General features: G+C 51.6%; 2 protein-coding genes across 3 annotated transcripts in view; one reads left to right on the top strand and one right to left on the bottom strand.

Annotated features, from left to right (window-relative positions):
* Positions 1–1,957: 1,957 nt before the first annotated feature.
* Positions 1,958–18,976, bottom strand: nfkbil1 (nuclear factor of kappa light polypeptide gene enhancer in B-cells inhibitor-like 1). Its single transcript, XM_080183526.1, has 5 exons — positions 18,697–18,976; positions 10,602–10,888; positions 6,979–7,094; positions 6,046–6,166; positions 1,958–2,763 (listed from the first exon to the last, which is right to left on the bottom strand). The coding sequence occupies exons 2-5, from the start codon at positions 10,870–10,872 to the stop codon at positions 2,192–2,194; spliced, it is 1,080 nt and encodes a 359-aa protein (XP_080039652.1). The 5' UTR covers positions 10,873–10,888; positions 18,697–18,976; the 3' UTR covers positions 1,958–2,191.
* csnk2b (casein kinase 2, beta polypeptide) overlaps positions 18,206–18,993 on the top strand; it is a 58,489-nt gene continuing 57,701 nt past the window's right edge. For both annotated transcript variants that reach the window (XM_080183528.1, XM_080183527.1), the window contains exon 1: positions 18,206–18,415. The gene's annotated coding sequence lies outside the window, so the exon portion shown is untranslated. The remainder of the gene's footprint in view (positions 18,416–18,993) is intronic.

Genomic DNA, 18,993 nt, shown 5'->3' with positions numbered 1-18,993 from the left:
TTCGCCTTCCTGACCACCTGCTGCACCTGCAAGCTGGGTTTTTGCGACTCATGCACAAGGACCCCGAGGTCCCTCTGCACCGTCGCCTGCTGCAGTTTTTCGCCACGTAAGTAATAGTCCTTCCTACCATTCTTCCTACCAAAGTGGACCACCTCACACTTGCCAACATTAAATTCCATTTGCCATTTCCTGGCCCATTCGCCCAACGACTGGCCCTTTGTCATAGCAGCTCAGTCATGATCTCAGCGGATGGGGGAGCAGTCTCGATGGGTCAAACGGCCGACTTCTGCTCCTACATATTAAGGCAGCTCTGTCAGAAAGGATTTGACCGCGTAAAGGGACAGATGACCCACAGCTTTGGTCAAGGAGATTGTTTTGACACACAGCGCTCAGTGACGAGCAGCTCTGAACCTTTGTGAGATTCTGACAGAGTCTCCCACGATTCCTACCAGGACTGAGCTGTAAACCCAGCATCAATGCTGGGGGGTTGGGGTGGGGAGGGTCAGCCTCGTGATTGGCAGGACAAGAAAACTATTACCATCAGTGTCCTGGCAGCGAAACAGATGTAAAGGTTACGTCACCCCAGCATCTCGCTCTCTCTGGGGGCCGTTAGCTGGATGGCCCTTTGGTCAGGCTGGGGTCATTGTTTAACCACGAGGCGTCACCGATTTAAACCAGCGACGAGGACGTGTTTTTTTCCTCTCCGAGGGTGGTGAGTTTCTGGAACTCTCTTCCTCAAAAGGCAGGTGGAAGCAGAGAGTTTGAATATTTTTAAGGCAGAGTGGGAGAGATTCTTGATCAGCGGGGTTGTTGGGGGGGGGGGTTATCGGGGGTTGGCAGAGTCCTTAAGATCATTAGACATAGGAGCAGAAGGTGGCCATTCAGCCCATCGAGCCTGCTCTGCCATTCGGCCCATCGAGTCTACTCAACCATTCATTGAGATTGTGACCGATCCGATGTGACAATCCACTTTCCCACCTTATCCCCAAACCCCTCGATTCCCTTACTGATCAACAATCTGTCTGTCACAGCCTTGAACACACTCAGTGACCCAGCCTCTCCAGCTCTCTGCCGGAAAGAATTCCACAGATTCCCTCCCCTCTCAGAGAAGAAACTCCTCCTGGGCTCTGTCTTCAATGGGCCACCCCCCGCCCTTACTCTGAGATGCTGCCCTCTGCTCCCAGACTCACGGGGAAACAATCTCTCAGCATCGACCCTGTCAAACCCCCCTGAGAATCCGATATGTCTCAAAAAGGTCACCTCTCATTCCTCTAAACTCCAATGAGTACAGACCCAACCTACTCAACCTCTCCTCATAAAGAAACTCCCTCCCAACCCAGGAACTGAATGGACCTTCTCTGAACTGCCTCCAATGCCAGGATATCTTTCCTTAGATAAGGGGACCAAAACCGTTCAGACTATTCCAGGCCTGAGACATGAGGGAAGTCTCCAGTTTGGGTTAGCACTGCTGCCCCACAGTGCCAGGGACCCGGGTCCATAGGTCACTGTCTGTGCAGAGTTTGCACATTCTCCCCGTGTCTGCATGGGTTTTCTCTGGATGGCTTTGACAGACTTCCCGATTTTTATACTCCGTTTCTCTTTGAAACGAAGGCCAACGCTCCATCTGATTAACCTATGACCTTTGAGCAGAACTGGACAAGAGTTGAGCCAAGAGCCAAAGTGGGGGAAAGTGGTTTAATTTCACCGGAGGGAGGACACGGGTTATAAACTCGCCCACGATCGATCGGGGCGATGTAGCGCTAATCTCGGCCGATGGCGACAGTTGCTGCTCTTCCAGAGGAGGGGCAAAGAGTTACGTGTCTCTGTCACCTCCGGCCAGCCAAGCTCGCAATCCGTGTGCGCTGACAACTCGCGTCGCAGTCGGAGTGAAACGGGAGACCCTGTGGATGCTGTGAAGCCCCCCCCCCCCCCAACACCCCAACACCCCCACCGGACCTCTGAGCATCCCGTGGAGCATCGGAGCTGACAAAATACTTCAGAAGGGCTGCAAGCGCACAGCAAGATCCCGTGAACAGGTGACCAGGGGAGGCTGATGGGCGCGGCGGGCCGGAGGGTTGAGAGTTGTCAACTCCCACCTGTTCCGAGTCCCTGGCCCCATTCGGCACAAAAGGCACAGGAAGATCCCACACGGCCGTATCGGAGAGAGTGCCTGGTGGAGGAGGTCGCGAGGTTAGCGGACACTTGCGGACAGCTGGTTTAGAGCCTGTGAGAGGGCAGTCACCGTGTCGAGGATTCTCTGCCGGTCAGTCTCGGCCAGGCGGTCCCCGCAGCGCTGGAGGAAGCGGTCGGGGTGCCAGACCGCCTGCTGCTGCCGCAGGTATCTCCGATAGGCCGCTCGCTCTCCCTGCTCCACCCCATGGAGAATCACTGCCACCATCTCCTCCACCGTGCCCCTGGGGGAGGGCCAGGGGATGTCCGTGTACGTCAGCCGGCGGTCACCGCCGGCGGTGGAACTCCGGCCGAAGATCTCGGCGCAGCCCCGCTCGTAACGGCGTTTGCGGCTGCCCGCCACCTCCTGCTCCTTCCGCCCGGCCTGCTCCAGGTAGCGCCGGTGTTCCGCCTCCAGCCGCTCCTGGAATTCCCGCTGCTCTCGTTCCTTCTCCTCCTCTGCCGCCTGCCTCGCCGCTCTCCCCCGGAGGCTGGAACCCGCCGCGCCAGCGCGCTTTGCCGCGTACTCCTTCGCCAGGCGGTCCGCCCAGTCATCGTACGTTTGCGGTTCGGGGTCGGGCATCAGGTAATCCTCTGGATCCAACCGGAAGCGAAAAGAAACAGCAAGTCAGTGAGATCCCATTAACTGGGAATCCAGCGGTCCTGGGCTAGCGTACATGGGTTCAAATAGGGCAGCACAGTGGGTTAGCACTGCTGCCTCACAGCGCCAGGGACCCGGGTTCCATTCCCGGTGACACAGTGGGTTAGCGCTGCTGTCTCACAGCGCCAGGGACCCGGGTTCCATTCCCGGTGACACAGTGAGTTAGCACTGCTGCCTCACAGCGCCAGGGACCCGGGTTCCATTCCCGGTGACACAGTGGGTTAGCGCTGCTGTCTCACAGCGCCAGGGACCCGGGTTCCATTCCCGGTGACACAGTGAGTTAGCGCTGCTGTCTCACAGCGCCAGAGACCCGGGTTCCATTCCCGGTGACACAGTGGGTTAGCACTGCTGCCTCACAGCGCCAGGGACCCGGGTTCCATTCCCGGTGACACAGTGGGTTAGCGCTGCTGTCTCACAGCGCCAGGGACCCGGGTTCCATTCCCGGTGACACAGTGGGTTAGCACTGCTGCCTCACAGCGCCAGGGACCCGGGTTCCATTCCCGGTGACACAGTGGGTTAGCACTGCTGCCTCACAGCGCCAGGGACCCAGGTTCCATTCCCGGTGACACAGTGGGTTAGCACTGCTGCCTCACAGCGTCAGGGACCCGGGTTCCATTCCCGGTGACACAGTGGGTTAGCGCTGCTGCCTCACAGTGCCAGGGACCCGGGTTCCATTCCCGGTGACACAGTGGGTTAGCGCTGCTGCCTCACAGCGTCAGGGACCCGGGTTCCATTCCCGGTGACACAGTGGGTTAGCACTGCTGCCTCACAGCGCCAGGAACCCGGGTTCCATTCCCGGTGACACAGTGGGTTAGCGCTGCTGCCTCACGGCACCAGGGACCAGGGTTCCATTCCCGGTGACACAGTGGGTTAGCGCTGCTGCCTCACGGCACCAGGGACCAGGGTTCCATTCCCGGTGACACAGTGGGTTAACACTGCTGCCTCACAGTGCCAGGGACCCGGGTTCCATTCCCGGTGACACAGTGGGTTAGCACTGCTGCCTCACAGCGCCAGGGACCCGGGTTCCATTCCCGGTGACACAGTGGGTTAGCGCTGCTGCCTCACAGCGCCAGGGACCTGGGTTCCATTTCCAGCCTCAGGTCACTGTCTGTGTGCAGTCTGCACGTTCTCCCTGTGTCTGAATGGGTTTCCTCCGGGTGCTCCAGTTTCCTCCCACAGTCCAAAAGATGTGTGGGTGAGGGTGGATTGGCCATGTTAAACTGCCCGAGTGTCAGAGGGACTAGCTAGGGTAAATGTGTGGGATTATGGGGATGGTGTCTGGGTGGGATTGTGGTCGGTGCAGACTCGATGGACCGAATGGCCTCTTTCTGCTCTGCAGGGTTCTATGATTCCACCACAGCAGCCAGAGGAATTTAAATTAATAACATCTGGAAGATCTTTTAAACAATTTTATTAGTGTCACATGTTGATCCCCCCTCATCCTTCTAAACACCATCGAGTACAGTCCCAGAGTACTCAACTGCTCCTCCCCCTCCCACTGAGATATTTATTAGTGTCACAGGTACGCTTACATTAACGCTGCGATGAAGTTACTGTGAAAATCCCCTAGTCGCCAAACTCCGGCACCCATTCGGGTTCACTGAGGGAGAATTTAGCACGGCCAATGCACCCTAACCAGCACGTCTTTCAGACTGTGGGAGGAAACTGGAGCATGCGGAGGAAACCCACGCAGACATGGGGAGGACGTGCAGGCTCTGCACAGACAGTGACCCAAGCCGGGAATCGAACCTGGCGCTACGGGGCAGGCAGCAGTGCTAATCACTGTGCCACCACGATAAATCTAGTCCCAGTAACAGTGATTGTCAGAAAAACCCACCTGGGTCACTGAAGCCCTTTAGGGAAGGAAATCTGCTGTCTTTACCCGGTCTGGCCTACACGTGACTCCAGAGCCACAGCAACTGCGGACAGGCAGGTTCAGCCCTCGGGCCAGGGGTGGCTCTGTCCTGACAGAAGGCAGTGGTGTGGGGCTAATTGCAGGGTGGGGGGGGATGGCCTCCCTGTGCTATCTCAGTCCCAAGAAGCAAACAGAGATGGAACAGAGTGAGTATCAGACATTAACACAGGAACATTATCGAGCATCACCCCCCCCACCCCGATAACGATCTCCAGACACATTAACGGGGGACATGAGCCTGCTATCCCTTCACATTACCCACACACTCGGAGATCCCATACAGCAACTCAGGCTCCGCACAGGATTAAAGGCTCACTTCCATCGTTAATCTTAACCCAAGCAGTTCCACCACAGCCTCAGCAGAGGGATGTGTGTCCACAGTGTGCAGACAGACACACCGACCGAATAAGGGGTGTCGTTTCCACCCGGGCTTCCCAAAACATTTCGGGTGGGACGTGAGAGCTGAGCTGGCCAATCGCTTGGCACGAGTTCCCCAGAAAACAACCAAAGATCAAGACAGAAAGTTCTGGAAAGACTGGGGGGGGCGGGTCGGGCAGCACCCAGGGAGGGGAAACTCCCATTCACCTTATCCACTGACTCATCTGACCTCAAACCTTATCTCTGTTCCCCCAACCCTCCTGTCTCTCTGTCTCTACTCTCTCTGCCCCGTCTCTCTCTCTCTCTCTCTCTCTATGTTTCCCTCTCCCTCTGTCCCACTCCCTCGGCCCCCCTCTCCTCTCTCTCTACACAGAACCACTCCGTGCAGAAAGAGGCCCTTCGGCCCATCGAGTCTGCACCGAACACAATCCCACCCAGGCCCTACCCCCATATCCCTACATATTATACCCACTAATCCCTCTAACCTACGCATCTCAGGAAACTAAGGGGCAATTTCTTAGCATGGCCAATCAACCTAACCTGCATATCTTTGGACTGTGGGAGGAAACCCACGCAGACATGAGGAGAATGTGCAAACTCCACACAGACAGTGACCCGAGCTGGAAATCGAACCCAGGACGCTGGAGCTGTGAAGCAGCAGTGCTAACCACTGTGCTACCGTGCCGCATCTCTTTCTCTCTCTCTCTCTCTCTCTCTGCCCCACTCTCTAAGAAGCGGGAAGCGATTCCTGGTCAGGCTGGTGATGGGAAGAAAGTTGGAGCCTCTCCCATGGCTCCGAATACAACACGGAGGCGACTGGGCCTCGCTGAGTGATCCGGAGCACCCTGCACCCATACACCATCAATGCAGATCCCACAGTGTGCATTCAACCCAGCTTACAGCCATTCCAGCCCCTGCTCACCTTCATAACGCCCACATTTCTGGTAGAATTCATCCTCACATTCTCCAAAGAGCTTCTGGTACCACTCCCTGTCAGCTTGGAGTCTGCCTGGCTCCTCCTCCGCTGCTCCTGGGCTCTGTGACTGGTTCAAAAACAAACCGTGAGTGAGGTTCCTGAAATACGTACAGCTCCCTGTGCGAGTATCCAGACTGGGGCTGACAAGGACAGGCTCGCGTCACACAAGTGCCAGGCAATGACCATCTCCAATAAGAGGGAATCGAACCATCTCCACTGACATTCAATGGCATTTCCATCACTGAATCACCCACTCCTGGGGGTTATTGTTGAGCAGAAACTGAACTGGATCCAGCCATGTAAACACTGCGGCTATCAGAGTCACAGAGGTTTACAGCACGGAATCAGGCCCTTCGGCCCAACTTGTCCATGCTGCTCTTTTCTTTTAAACCCCTAAGCTAATCCCAATTGCCTGCATTTGCCCCAGATCCCTCTATACCCATCTTACCCATGTAACTGTCTAAATGCTTTTTAAAAGACAAAATTGTACCCACCTCAACTACTGCCTCTGGCAGCTCGTTCCAGACACACACCACCCTCTGTGTGAAACAATTGCCCCTCTGGACCCTTTTGTATCTCTCCCCTTAAACCTACGCCCTCTAGTTTTAGACTCCCCTACCTTTGGGGAAAAGATATTGACTGTCTAGCTGATCTGTGCCCCTCATTATTTTATACATCTCTATAAGATCACCTCTCAGGCCCTGAGAGCAGGTCAGAGGCTGGAATCCTGCGGAGAGTAACTCACCTCCTGACTCCCCAGGCTCACTCCTGCAGGCTGGAAATCCACACACTGGTTCAATGGTTAACAGGGAAAGGTCGCCGACACCGGTGGGGGGGACGGTCGCCGACACGGGGAGGACTTTCAGAAATCGTCCTTACCTGCTGCTGCTTTGTTATGGGTCTGAGCATGCCTCGTGGACTGACTCCTTCCCCATTCAGCACATCCATAGCAGCTGGACAACACTTCCTTAAAGGAACCACCAGATCCTCAAAGACTGCACAGAAACAGAGGGTGTACTGTTAGACATTGCAGCTCCTTGCTATCTGATCCACAGCTCGGAGACAAGCACTGGTGTCGCCACACTGCGGCACAATGACACAGTGGGTTAGCACTGCTGCCTCACAGCGCCAGGGACCCGGGTTCCATTCCCAGTGACACAGTGGGTTAGCACTGCTGCCTCACAGCGCCAGGGACCCGGGTTCCATTCCCGGTGACACAGTGGGTAAGCGCTGCTGCCTCACGGCGCCAGGGACCCAGGTTCCATTCCCGGTGACACAGTGGTTAGCACTGCTGTCTCACAGCGCCAGGGACCCGGGTTCCATTCCCGGTGACACAGTGGGTTAGCGCTGCTGCCTCACGGCGCCAGGGACCCGGGTTCCATTCCCGGTGACACAGTGGGTTAGCACTGCTGCCTCACAGCGCCAGGGACCCGGGTTCCATTCCCGGTGACACAGTGGGTTAGCACTGCTGCCTCACAGTGCCAGGGACCCGGGTTCTGTTCCCGGTGACACAGTGGGTTAGCACTGCTGTCTCACAGCGCCAGGGACCCGGGTTCCATTCCCGGTGACACAGTGGGTTAGCACTGCTGCCTCACAGCGCCAGGGACCCGGGTTCCATTCCCGGCTTGGGTCACTGTCTGCCTGGAGTCTGCACATTCTCCCTGTGTCCGCATGGGTTTCCTCCGGGTGCTCCAGTTTCCTCCCACATTCTGAAAGACGTGCTGGTTAGAGTGCATTGACCCAAACAGGCACCAGAGCGTGGTGACTAGGAGAATTTCACAGTAACTTAATTGCAGTGCTAATGAACCCTTATTTGTGTGGGTTTAAGGCAGACAGGCTTCAGTATCAAGTGCAAACAGACCCTTCCATTGCCGCATCAAGGGACTGTCACAGGCACTCCCTGCTGGGCCACACATTCAGGTGGATGGAGAAGATCCTCAGCCAGTGTTTTAAAGAAGCCCAATACCAGGTATGTGACACTGACCTCAGCAAAAACTAAAGGTACTCTGTAAATATTCTGTACCTAAAACCGTGCTGTACCTGTCCTGGGAGTGTTTGATGGGGGGATAGTGTAGAGGGAGCTTTACTCTGTATCTAACCCCGTGCTGTACCTGTCCTGGGAGTGTTTGATGGGGGTACAGTGTAGAGGGAGCTTTACTGTGTATCTAACCCCGTGCTGTACCTGTCCTGGGAGTGTTTGATGGGGGGACAGTGTAGAGGGAGCTTTACTCTGTATCTAACCCCGTGCTGTACCTGTCCTGGGAGTGTTTGATGGGGGGACAGTGTAGAGGGAGCTTTACTCTGTATCTAACCCCGTGCTGTACCTGTCCTGGGAGCGTTTGATGGGGGGGACAGTTTAGAGGGAGCTTTACTCTGTATCTAACCCTGTGCTGTACCTGTCCTGGGAGTGTTTGATGGGGGACAGAGTAGAGGGAGCTTTACTCTGTATCTAACCCTGTGCTGTCCCTGTCCTGGGAGTGTTTGATGGGGGGACAGTGTAGAGGGAGCTTTACTCTGTATCTAACCCCGTGCTGTACCTGTCCTGGGAGTGTTTGATGGGGGGGACAGTGTAGAGGGAGCTTTACTCTGTATCTAACCCTGTGCCTTGGTGATTATTTTCCAAACGTTGCTGGATTCCGGGGAAGTGCCGGAAGATTGGAAAATGGCTAATGTTACGCCGTTGTTTAAGAAGGGTGGCAGGCAAAAGGCAGGGAATTATAGGCCGGTTAGTTTAACGTCTGTTGTAGGTAAAATGTTAGAATCCGTCATTAAGGAGGAAATTGCGAGGCATCTTGAAGGGAATTGTTTGGTAGAGCAGACGCAGCACAGTTTCGTTAAGGGGAAGTCGTGTCTGACAAATTTATTGGAGTTCTATGAGGATGTGTCCAGGGCGGTGGATAGAGGAGAGCCGGTGGATGTGGTCTTTCTTAATTTTCAGAAGGCGTTTGACAAGGTGCCTCACAAGAGGTTATTGCAGAAGGTCAGGGGGACATGGAGTTGGGGGTAGGGTGTTAGCGTGGATAGAGGATTGGCTGTCAAATAGGAAGCAAAGAGTGGGGATCAATGGGTGCTATTCAGATTGGCAGTTGGTGACTAGTGGAGTGCCCCAGGGGTCGGTGCTGGGGCCTCAGCTTTTTACCATTTATGTAGATGATCTGGAGGAGGGAACCGAGTGTAGGGTGTCGAAATTTGCTGATGACACCAAGATTGGTGGAACGGCAAATTGTGCGGAGGGTGTGGAGAGTCTGCAGAAGGATCTAGATAGGCTGGGCGAATGGGCCAGGAAATAGCAAATGGAATTTAATGTTGGCAAATGTGAAGTTGTGCACTTTGGTAGGAATAATGGTAGGAAGGACTATTACTTACGTGGCGAAAAACTGCAGCATGCGACGGTGCAGAGGGACCTCAGGGTCCTTGTGCATGAGTCACAAAAACCCAGCCTGCAGGTGCAGCAGGTGGTCAGGAAGGCGAATGGGATGATGGCCTTCATAGCGAGAGGGATTGAATATAAAAGTAGGGAGGTCTTGCTGCAGCTGTATCGGGCACTGGTGAGGCCGCAGCTGGATTACTGTATGCAGTTTTGGTCACTGCACTTACACAAGGATATTTTGGCCTTGGAGGGAGTGCAGAGGAGGTTTACTAGGCTGATTCTGGAGTTGAGGGGGTTGAACTATGAGGAGAGGCTGAATAAACTAGGCTTGTACTCGTTAGAGTTTAGAAGAATGAGGGGAGATCTCATTGAGACGTATAAGATGCTGAATGGGATGGATAGGATAGAGGTGGAGAGGCTCTTCCCGCTCAGAAAGGACAATAGGACTACAGGGCACAGCCTCAAGATAAAGTGGGGGGGGGGGTACGGTTTAGAACGGAGTTGAGGAGGAACTTCTTCTCTCAAAGGGTATCTTACTCTGTATCTAACCCCGTGCTGTACCTGTCCTGGGAGTGTTTGATGGGGGGGACAGTGTAGAGGGAGCTTTACTCTGTATCTAACTCCGTGCTGTACCTGTCCTGGGAGTGTTTGATGGGGGACAGTGTAGAGGGAACTTTACTCTGTATCTAACCCCGTGCTGTACCTGTCCTGGGAGTGTTTGATGGGGGGACAGTGTAGAGGGAGCTTTACTCTGTATCTAACCCCATGCTGTACCTGTCCTGGGAGTGTTTGATGGGGACAGTGTAGAGGGAGCTTTACTCTGTATCTAACCCCGTGCTGTACCTGTCCTGGGAGTGTTTGATGGGGACAGTGTAGAGGGAGCTTTACTCTGTATCTAACCCCGTGCTGTACCTGTCCTGGGAGTGTTTGATGGGGACAGTGTAGAGGGAGCTTTACTCTGTATCTAACCCCGTGCTGTACCTGTCCTGGGAGTGTTTGATGGGGGAGTGTAGAGGGAACTGTATCTAGTGTGTGGTCACTGTCCTTGCTGTAATGTGGACTGTGACTGATGAAAGGGGAATGGTCCCATTTCAGTTCCCAGCCCCGTTTCAGTGTGTGGCCATCACATTACCTCTCGCTCCTTTCCTCACCGCCTCTCTGGCTGCCAGGTGCAGGGGGGTATTCCCCTTCAGGTCCTGGGACGTGGGGTCAGCTCCGTGCCTGAGCAGCAGCCGGGCGGTGATGTGGTCTCTGTGCGCGCAGGCCACGTGCAGCGGGGTGCGGCCCCTCCGTCCGGCGAAGTTGACCGCCAGCCCGCGGTGCTTGCGGAGGTAGGACTTCAGTTTGCGCGCGCTGCCCTCCTCCACGTAACGCAGCAGCTTTTCCTGCTTCCGGGAAAGCATGGCGACATGCAGAACCCTGACAAACACACAGAGAGAGAAAAGACAAAGGATAACCAGCCTTCAGCAAGGATAACCGACAGAGAGAGAACAATCAAAGGACAACTCAAGAACGTGAGATCGTGATTTGATTTATTATTGTCGCGCTTATTAACATACAGTGAAAAATATTGTTTCTTACGGGCTATACAAACAAAGTATACCGTTCATAGAGAAGGAAACATAGATCAGTACAGCATAACACAGGCCCTTCGGCCCTCAATGTTGTGCCGAGCTATGTCCAAACCCAAGATCAAGCTATCCCACTCCATATCATTCTGGTGAGTGTGCAGAGAAAGGAGAGGGTGCAGAATGTAGTGTTACAGTCACAGCGAGGGTGTAGAGAAAGATCAACTTAATGCACGTTAGGTCCATTCAAAAGTCTGACAGCAGCAGGGAAGAAGCTGCTCTTGAGTCAGTCGGTACAGGACCTCAGACTTTTGTACCTTTTCTCCGATGGAAGAAGGTGGAAGAGAGAATGTCCGGGGTGCGTGGGGTCCTTAATTATGATAACTGCTTTTCCGAGGCAGCGGGAAGTGTAGACGGAGTCAGTGGATGGGAGGCTGTCCCTAGTCTTTTGCAGATTGCAGATGTAGTTTGTTTATTAGTCACAAGTAAGGCTTACATTAATATTGCAATGAAGTTACCGTGAAGTCACCACATACCAGCACCTGTTTGGGTCAATTCAAGCTGGGAGTGGGGGGAGGGGAAATGGGAGCAGCCCAACCAGTAAATATTTTTCTTTTTCTTTTTATTCGTTTGTGGGATATGGGTGTCGCTGTCTGGGCCAGCATTTATTGCCCATCCCTAGTTGCCCTTGGAGGGCAGTTGAGAGACAACCACATTGCTGTGGCTCTGGAGTCACATGTAGGCCAGACAGGGTAAGGACGGCAGATTTCCTTCCCTAGAGGGACATTAGTGAACCAGATGGGTTTTTCCGACAACGTTTCATCAGTAGATTCTTAATTCCAGATTTTTTTTATTGAATTCAAATTCCACCATCTGCTGTGGTGGGATTCGAACCGGGTCCCAGAACATTAGCTGAGTTTCTGGATTAATAGTCCAGCGATAATACCACCAGGCTATCCTCTCTAACCCCCATTTCTGAATCATTTCCCTGCTCTCATTTTGTGAATAATTTATATTTGTCACAGCCTCTACGCTCGCTCCCTGACCAGTGGAAACAGCCCTCCCTCCTGTGCTCCCTAACAACGCAACACCATAAAGCATGGGAGCAGAAGTAGGCCATTCAGCCCATCGAGTCTGCCCTGCCATTTATTGAGATTGTGACTGATCTAATGTGACAATCCTCAACTCCCACTTTCCCACCTTATCCCCAAACCCCTCGATTCCCTTACTGATCAACAATCTGTCTCGGCCTTGAACACACTCAGTGACCCAGCCTCTCCAGCTCTCTGCCGGAAAGAATTCCACAGATTCCCTCCCCTCTCAGAGAAGAAACTCCTCCTCGGCTCTGTCCTCAATGGGCGACCCCCTTACTCTGAGATGCTGCCCTCTGCTCCCAGACTCTCCCACACGGGGAGACAATCTCTCAGCATCGGCCCTGTCAAACCCCCCGAGAATCCGATACGTCTCAATAAGGTCGTCTCTCATTCTTCTAAACTCCAGTGAGTACAGACCCAACCTACTCAACCTCTCCTCATTAGAAAAAATCCCTCCATACCTGAGATTGACCTAGTGCCAGTATAGCCGCACAATTTAAGTAAAAAACCCTTCACGAAACAAACATTCCCTGGTAAATAATGACTCTTTAATTAAATAGAAACTACAGACAGGCACCCAAGGATCAGATTTGGAGGAGGAAGCAGATCAGGAAACAATGGACTTTACTCAAAACCTGAAACTCATTTCCCTCCCTCATTCATCCTGGGGTGGGGGAGCCTTAACCTCCTGTCCCCAACTCACCTGATGCAATGGGTGTCAAACCTTGCTTTCTAACACTCCTGTAAAGCACCGTGAGACATTTTATTACGCCAAAGGTGCTATATAAATACAAGTTGTTATTATTAGACGCATGATAATGAAGTGGTCAAGAGCTTCAAGTTTTTAGGTGTCCGGATCACCAACAACCTGTCCTGGCTCCCCCTCCATGCTGACACTGTAGTTAAAAACCCATCAATGCCTCTACTTTCTCAGAAGACTAAGGAAATTTGCCATGTCCGCTACGACTCTCACCAACTTTTATGGATACACCATAGAAAGCATTCTTTCTGGTTGTATCACAGCTTGGTCTGGGCTCCTGCTCTGCCCAAGACCACAAGAAACTACAAAAGATTGTGAATGTAGCCCAATCCATCACACAAACCAGCCTCCCATCCATTGACTCTGTCTACACTTCCCACTGCCTCGGGGAAAAGCAGCCGGTATAATTAAGGACCCCACACACCCCGGACATTCTCTCTTCCACCTTCTTCCGTCGGGAAAAAGATACAAAAGTCTGAGGTCCCATACCGACCGACTCAAGAACAGCTTCTTCCCTGCTGCTGTCAGACTTTTGAATGGACTTACCTCGCATTAAGTTGATCTTTCTCTACACCCTCACTATGACTGTAACATTACATCCTGCACTCTCTCCTTTCCTTCTTCCCTATGTACAAAGAACAAAGAACAAAGAACAACCCAGCACGGGAAACAGGCCCTTCGGCCCAACGAGCCCGCGCCGCCGCATCACCCTACACCTATTCTACCCTGCATGTCTACGAATGGAACCCCTAACTTAGCCAGATTCAGGGGAGAATAGTGTCAATTTGGTAAAACCAATCAGCCTAAGAGCACATCTTTGGGGTGTGGGAGGAAACCGGAGCGCCCGGAGGAAACCCACGCAACCACAGGGAGAATGCGCAAACTCCCACAGACACAGGCCCAAATCCATGTATCTGCACAGCTAGCAGTGATAGTCACCGAGCTGTTGCGGCGCCCGTCTACCGGTCCAGGATCAAGCACACACACTGACACGAAGTACTAGGCCACTCCCGGAACTTCCAAGAGCAGCCCACGCACGACCCACCGTGTGCATGCCCCTCGTTTGACACGAGGTGGACCTCCACCTGCGGAATAAAAAGACAAAAACGTTAATCTTACAAGCCTGCTTTTCCGGTGTCTCCTGAGGTTCTAACCTTATTTAATAGCCCCTACCATAACCCTCCATCCTTGTTTCACTCATGTGTCTATCTAACTGAACCTTGTACTCTATGAATGGTATGCTTTGTCTGTACAGCGCACAAGAAACAATACTTTTCACTGTATCCCAAAACATGTGACAATAATAAATCAAAAAATCTACTTTTAAATGTATATAGTTTCACATGTCAGTTAATATTAAATGTATAGGTGAAAATATTTAACATTTTACATATAGTTATATATGTATAGATATATATATATACACAGTTATGTGCATATTTATATAATATTTTCTTGTTACAATATTTCTCTAACATATAGTTTAGTTTATTTATTAACGAGTAGGCTTACATTCCCACTGCAATGAAGTTGCTGTGAAAATTCCCTAATCGCCACCCTCCGATGCCTGTCGGGGTATACTGAGGGAGGATTTAGCATAGCTAAAACACCTAACCAGCACATCGTTCGGACTGTGGGAGGAAACTGAAGCACCCAAAGGAAACCCATGCAGACACGGGGAGAAAGTGCAAACTCCACACTGGCAGAGACCCAAGGCCAGAATCGAACCCTGGTCCTGGGTGAGGCAGCAGGGCTAACCAATGTGTCACTGTGCTGCCCACACATATTCTATAATGTGTACATGAAATTTCCTAAATGTAAATCTTGTAAGCATATTAAACTTGTTTCTGTATTGTACCTGTCTGAAACAGGTGAAATATTTTCTGTATAAGCAGCCACTTATTAAAGCTTAAAGTGATTTTTAAAACGATCAGCTATTTTCTAAATAATAACATCATTAAGTGTGTGGCAAGCCATTAGCAGAGAAACTATGAGATGAAGAGAGTGATCAGAGATTGATAGCAAGTGTTATGGATACCTCTCTCTGGGAGGGGGAAGGATTTCACAGCTGGAACACTGGTCCTGCTCTCAGAGAAATTCGACTGCGACAAGCTCCCTCCCCTATTGTTCCCCCAGACAAATAGCTCACCCCATTAGACTGGAAGGAGCACCCAAACTCCAGCTCACAACTCAGGGCCCTGGGGGAAGGGACACAACTTACATTGGCTTTAGGCTTAGAAAAAAACTCACATATGTAATTAAACATTGGAAATATTTAACATGTATAAGGTGTTAAATAATATATGTGTGTGATTTATTCATCGTAAATCTTTCAACCACAATTTTTACAATGCAGGAGGCCATTCAGCCCATCGAGCCCACACCGACAAGAATCTCACCCACACCGTAACCCACATTTTTACCCTGCTGATCCCCTGACACTAAGGGACAACTTAGCATGGCCAATCCACTTAACCCGCACATGTTTGGAGTGCGGGAGGAAACTGGAGCACGCGGGTAGACCATTCAGGACTGAGAGAGGGTGAAAAGAAATTCCTCCTCATCTCTGTTTTCAATGGGCGACCCCCTTACTCTGAGATTTGAGGTGACACGGTTATTAGCACTGCCACCTCACAGCACCAGGGACCCGGATTCCATTCCTGGCTTGGGTCACTGTCTGTGTGGAGTTTGCACATTCTCCCCGTGTCTGCGTGGGTTTCCTCTGGGTGCTCCGGTTTCCTCCCACAGTCTGAAAGACGTGCTGGTTAGATGGATTAGCCATGCTAAATTCTTCTTCAGTTTATCCTAACAGGCGACAAGGGGATTTTCACAATAACTTCATTGCAGCATTAATGTAAGTCTACTTGTGACACTAAGAAATAAATAAACTTTCAACTTTAAATGTCCTCTGCTCCCAAACTCTCCTACAAGGGGAAACAGCCTGTCAAACCCCTGAGAATCCAATATGTCTCAATAAGGTCGCCTCTCATTCTTCTAAACTCCAATGAGTACATGCCCAACCTACTCAACCTCTCCTCATAAGAAACTCCCTCCCTACCATGGATCGACCGAGTGAACCTTCTCTGGGCTCCCTCCAATACCAGTATATCTTTCTTTAGATGAGGGGATCCAAAGTACTGCCAGTAATCCGGGTGTGGTCTAACTTGGGCCTTGTATAGTTTTAGCAAGACATCCCTAGGTTTATAATCCATTTCATTTCCCTTCCCTGCTACCGGCTGAACTTGTACACTAGCTTTTTCTGATGTACGCACGAGGGCCTCCAAATCCCTCTGCCCTGCATCTTTCCACAGCCTTTCCCCATTTCAATCATATTCAGCTCCTTTATTCTTCCTGCCAAAGTGCCAAACTTCACATTTTCCTGCATTTGCCCACACTGTCCGTATCCCCCGTTACTCTTTGTCTCATCTTCGCCATTTGCCTTCCAGCCGATTTTTGTGACATCTGCAAACTTAGCAATAGTACATTCATTTCCCTCGTCCAAATCATTTATATTGCAAATAATTATGGCCCCAGCACTAATCCTTGTGGCGCTCCTCGAGTTACAGGTTGCCATCCTGAAAATGCCCCTCTTACCCCAACTCTCTGTCTTCTGCTAACCGTGCTAATATATAACCCTCAACATCAAGTAGCGTCTTGTGCAGTACCTTAACAAACTGGAAATCCAAGTATATTACAGCTACTGGTTCCCCTTTACTCATTACCAGCTCAAAGAATTTTGATAAATTTCTCAGATGTGATTTTCCCTTCACAAAGCCTTGTTGACTCCGTTTGATTACATTATGTAATTCTTAATATTCTGCTATTGCATCCCTTATAATGGACTCTAACACTTTCCCACTGACAGATGTTAAGCTAACTATAGTTACCTGTTTTTTGTCTCCCTCCCTTTTTGAATAAGACTGTTACATTGGCAGTTTTCCAATCACCTGGGACTTGCCCAGAATTTAAGGATTTGTGGAAGATTATCCCCAGTACATCCACTACCCCTGTAGCTACTGCCTTTAATATCCTGGGATGCAACCCATCAGGTCCAGGGGATTTATTGGCCTTTCACCTCATTAGTTTCCCTAGTATTTTTTCCTCCAGTATCGATTTCCTCCCTCTATTGGACTTTTCAGGTATCTCAGAACCTATCAAACCACAAAGGAAGCAAGTCTTCCTTGTTCACGGGGGGGGGGGGGGGGGGGGGGGGTGGTGGTTTGCCGTAGTTAACATCACTGGGTCAGTAATCTCGAAGCTCAGCTAATACTCAGGTGGCACAGTGGTTAGCACTGCTACCTCACAGCACCAGGGACCTGGGTTTGATTTCTGGCTCTAGTCACTCCCTGTGTGGAATCTGCACATTCTCCCTGTGTCTGCATGGGTTTCCTCCTGGTGCTCCAGTTTCCTCCCACAGTCCGAAAGACATGCTGATTAGGTGCACTGACTATGCTAAATTTTCCCTCAGTGTTACCCAAACAGGCGCCAGAGTATGGTGACTAGGAGATTTTCACAGTAACTTAATTGCAGTGTTAATGTAAGCCTACTTGTGATGCTAATAAAAACAAACTTGAAACACAAGCCTTGATCCTTTTAGCCCCAAAAGCTATATCTAATTTCTTCTTGAAGTCACACAATGTTTTGGCCTCAACTACTTTCTTACGCTCAAATTATGAGTCTGCCCCACATTGGGACTAGGTTAAGGTGGATTAGCTGTGGTAAGTGTGCAGGGTCATGACGGGAGAAGTGGGACACTCTTTCAGAAAGTGGGTGCCTCATGGAATCCTCCTGTGCAGAAGGAGGCCATTTGGCCCATCGGGTCTGCATCGACCCCAATTCCAACCAGGCCATACAGCCCCGTGCATTTACCTAGCTAGTCCCCCCGACACTAAGGAGCAATTTAGCATGACCAATCCAGCTAACCCACACACATCTGTTGTGGGAGCAAACCCATGGGGAGAACTCCATACAGACAGTGAGCCGAGACCAGAATTGAACCCGGATCCCTCCTAACCACTGTGCCACCTTGACTGAATGGCCTCTTGCACGTGTCCAGGGAAGGGAGGATCAGGTCACTGAGCTGGATGATCAGCCACCATTGCAGTGAATGGTCGAGCAGACTCCAAAAGGGGACCACTCGCCGCCCTCCCTCTCCCCCTGTGACCAGGGCTGGTGACAACAAAAACTGAGACTGAGCATGCGCATCAAAGCCTTGGCGGTGGGAGGCCTGAGGCTTTGTTTATCCGTTGCTAAGGAGAATGGAGGGGGGGCGCGGTTGCTAAGGGAGGGAGAGTGCGTCACCTCCGCCGGAAGTGGGGCCTGGTCGGAGCGGGGGAAGCCTGAGGGCGCCGAGCCGGCGGGGGGAGGAGGGAAGAGAGGAAAAAAACCCGAGGAGAATCCGGGGCATCGCGGACCCTCGTCGCCGGTTTACCACAGAGAGAGAGAGAGAGAGACCCCCGACACACCAACTAACCTCTCTCCACATATAATATATATATATAAAAACCAGCGACTCTCCTGACCGGTAAATCTTTTACAAATCTTTAAAAAAATTTTCTTCTCCCAAATGTCGCCACCGAACCTCGAATGGAAAATGATTTAAATCGGCGAGCGGCCTTAGCTAAAGAAGGTAGAAAAAAAACCAAAACGCCTTTCGTGAGGGGTTAGGGGCGAGAGAGAGAGAAAAAGCGGGATGAGGGGCGATTTTTTTTCCTGGGGGCCAGTGAAGCCTATCCGACTAGGCCGCGTTGCTATGGGAGGGATGGGGTGGGATCAGCGTAAGTCCCGCCCTTTTTCCTTACTCACCAATCGGAAGCCGCGGCTGAACGGGGTGCCGGGCGCCGGTTGGCTGCCCTCACTGTCAATCAGATCCAACTTCCGGTGACCGATGTCACTCAAACCACAACTTCTGATGGCCCTGTTGCTCTGTGAAGGGATTGATTTTTTTTACATTAAAAACGTCCCTGACGCTTTTTATCGGAAAGGGAGGTGGGGCTTAATTTGAAATTCTAAACCTTTAAGACATACCAGTCGATCTATTCGAATCGGCAGCCGAGGTCTTCGGCCACAGACGTTTGGAGCTGGCCGCCGGAAGTCTCCCCT

The sequence above is a fragment of the Carcharhinus amblyrhynchos genome, unplaced genomic scaffold, assembly GCF_965287045.1.
Source record: "Carcharhinus amblyrhynchos unplaced genomic scaffold, sCarAmb.v2.hapA chromosome_323, whole genome shotgun sequence".
In the NCBI taxonomy this organism is placed as follows: Eukaryota; Metazoa; Chordata; class Chondrichthyes; order Carcharhiniformes; family Carcharhinidae; genus Carcharhinus; species Carcharhinus amblyrhynchos.
The sequence above is the reverse complement of the archived record's forward strand: the minus strand, read 5'-3'. Positions and strand labels throughout refer to the sequence as shown.

Excerpts from the sequence above, each read along its gene's own strand:
- nfkbil1 (XM_080183526.1), bottom strand. The coding sequence starts at position 10,872 with ATGCTTTCCCGGAAGCAGGAAAAGCTGCTGCGTTACGTGGAGGAGGGC. Across the intron at positions 7,095-10,601 it reads GGTGAGGAAAGGAGCGAGAG|TCTTTGAGGATCTGGTGGTT; the intron begins GTAATGTGATGG and ends GTTTCTGTGCAG. Across the intron at positions 6,167-6,978 it reads CCATAACAAAGCAGCAGCAG|TCACAGAGCCCAGGAGCAGC; the intron begins GTAAGGACGATT and ends TTTTTGAACCAG.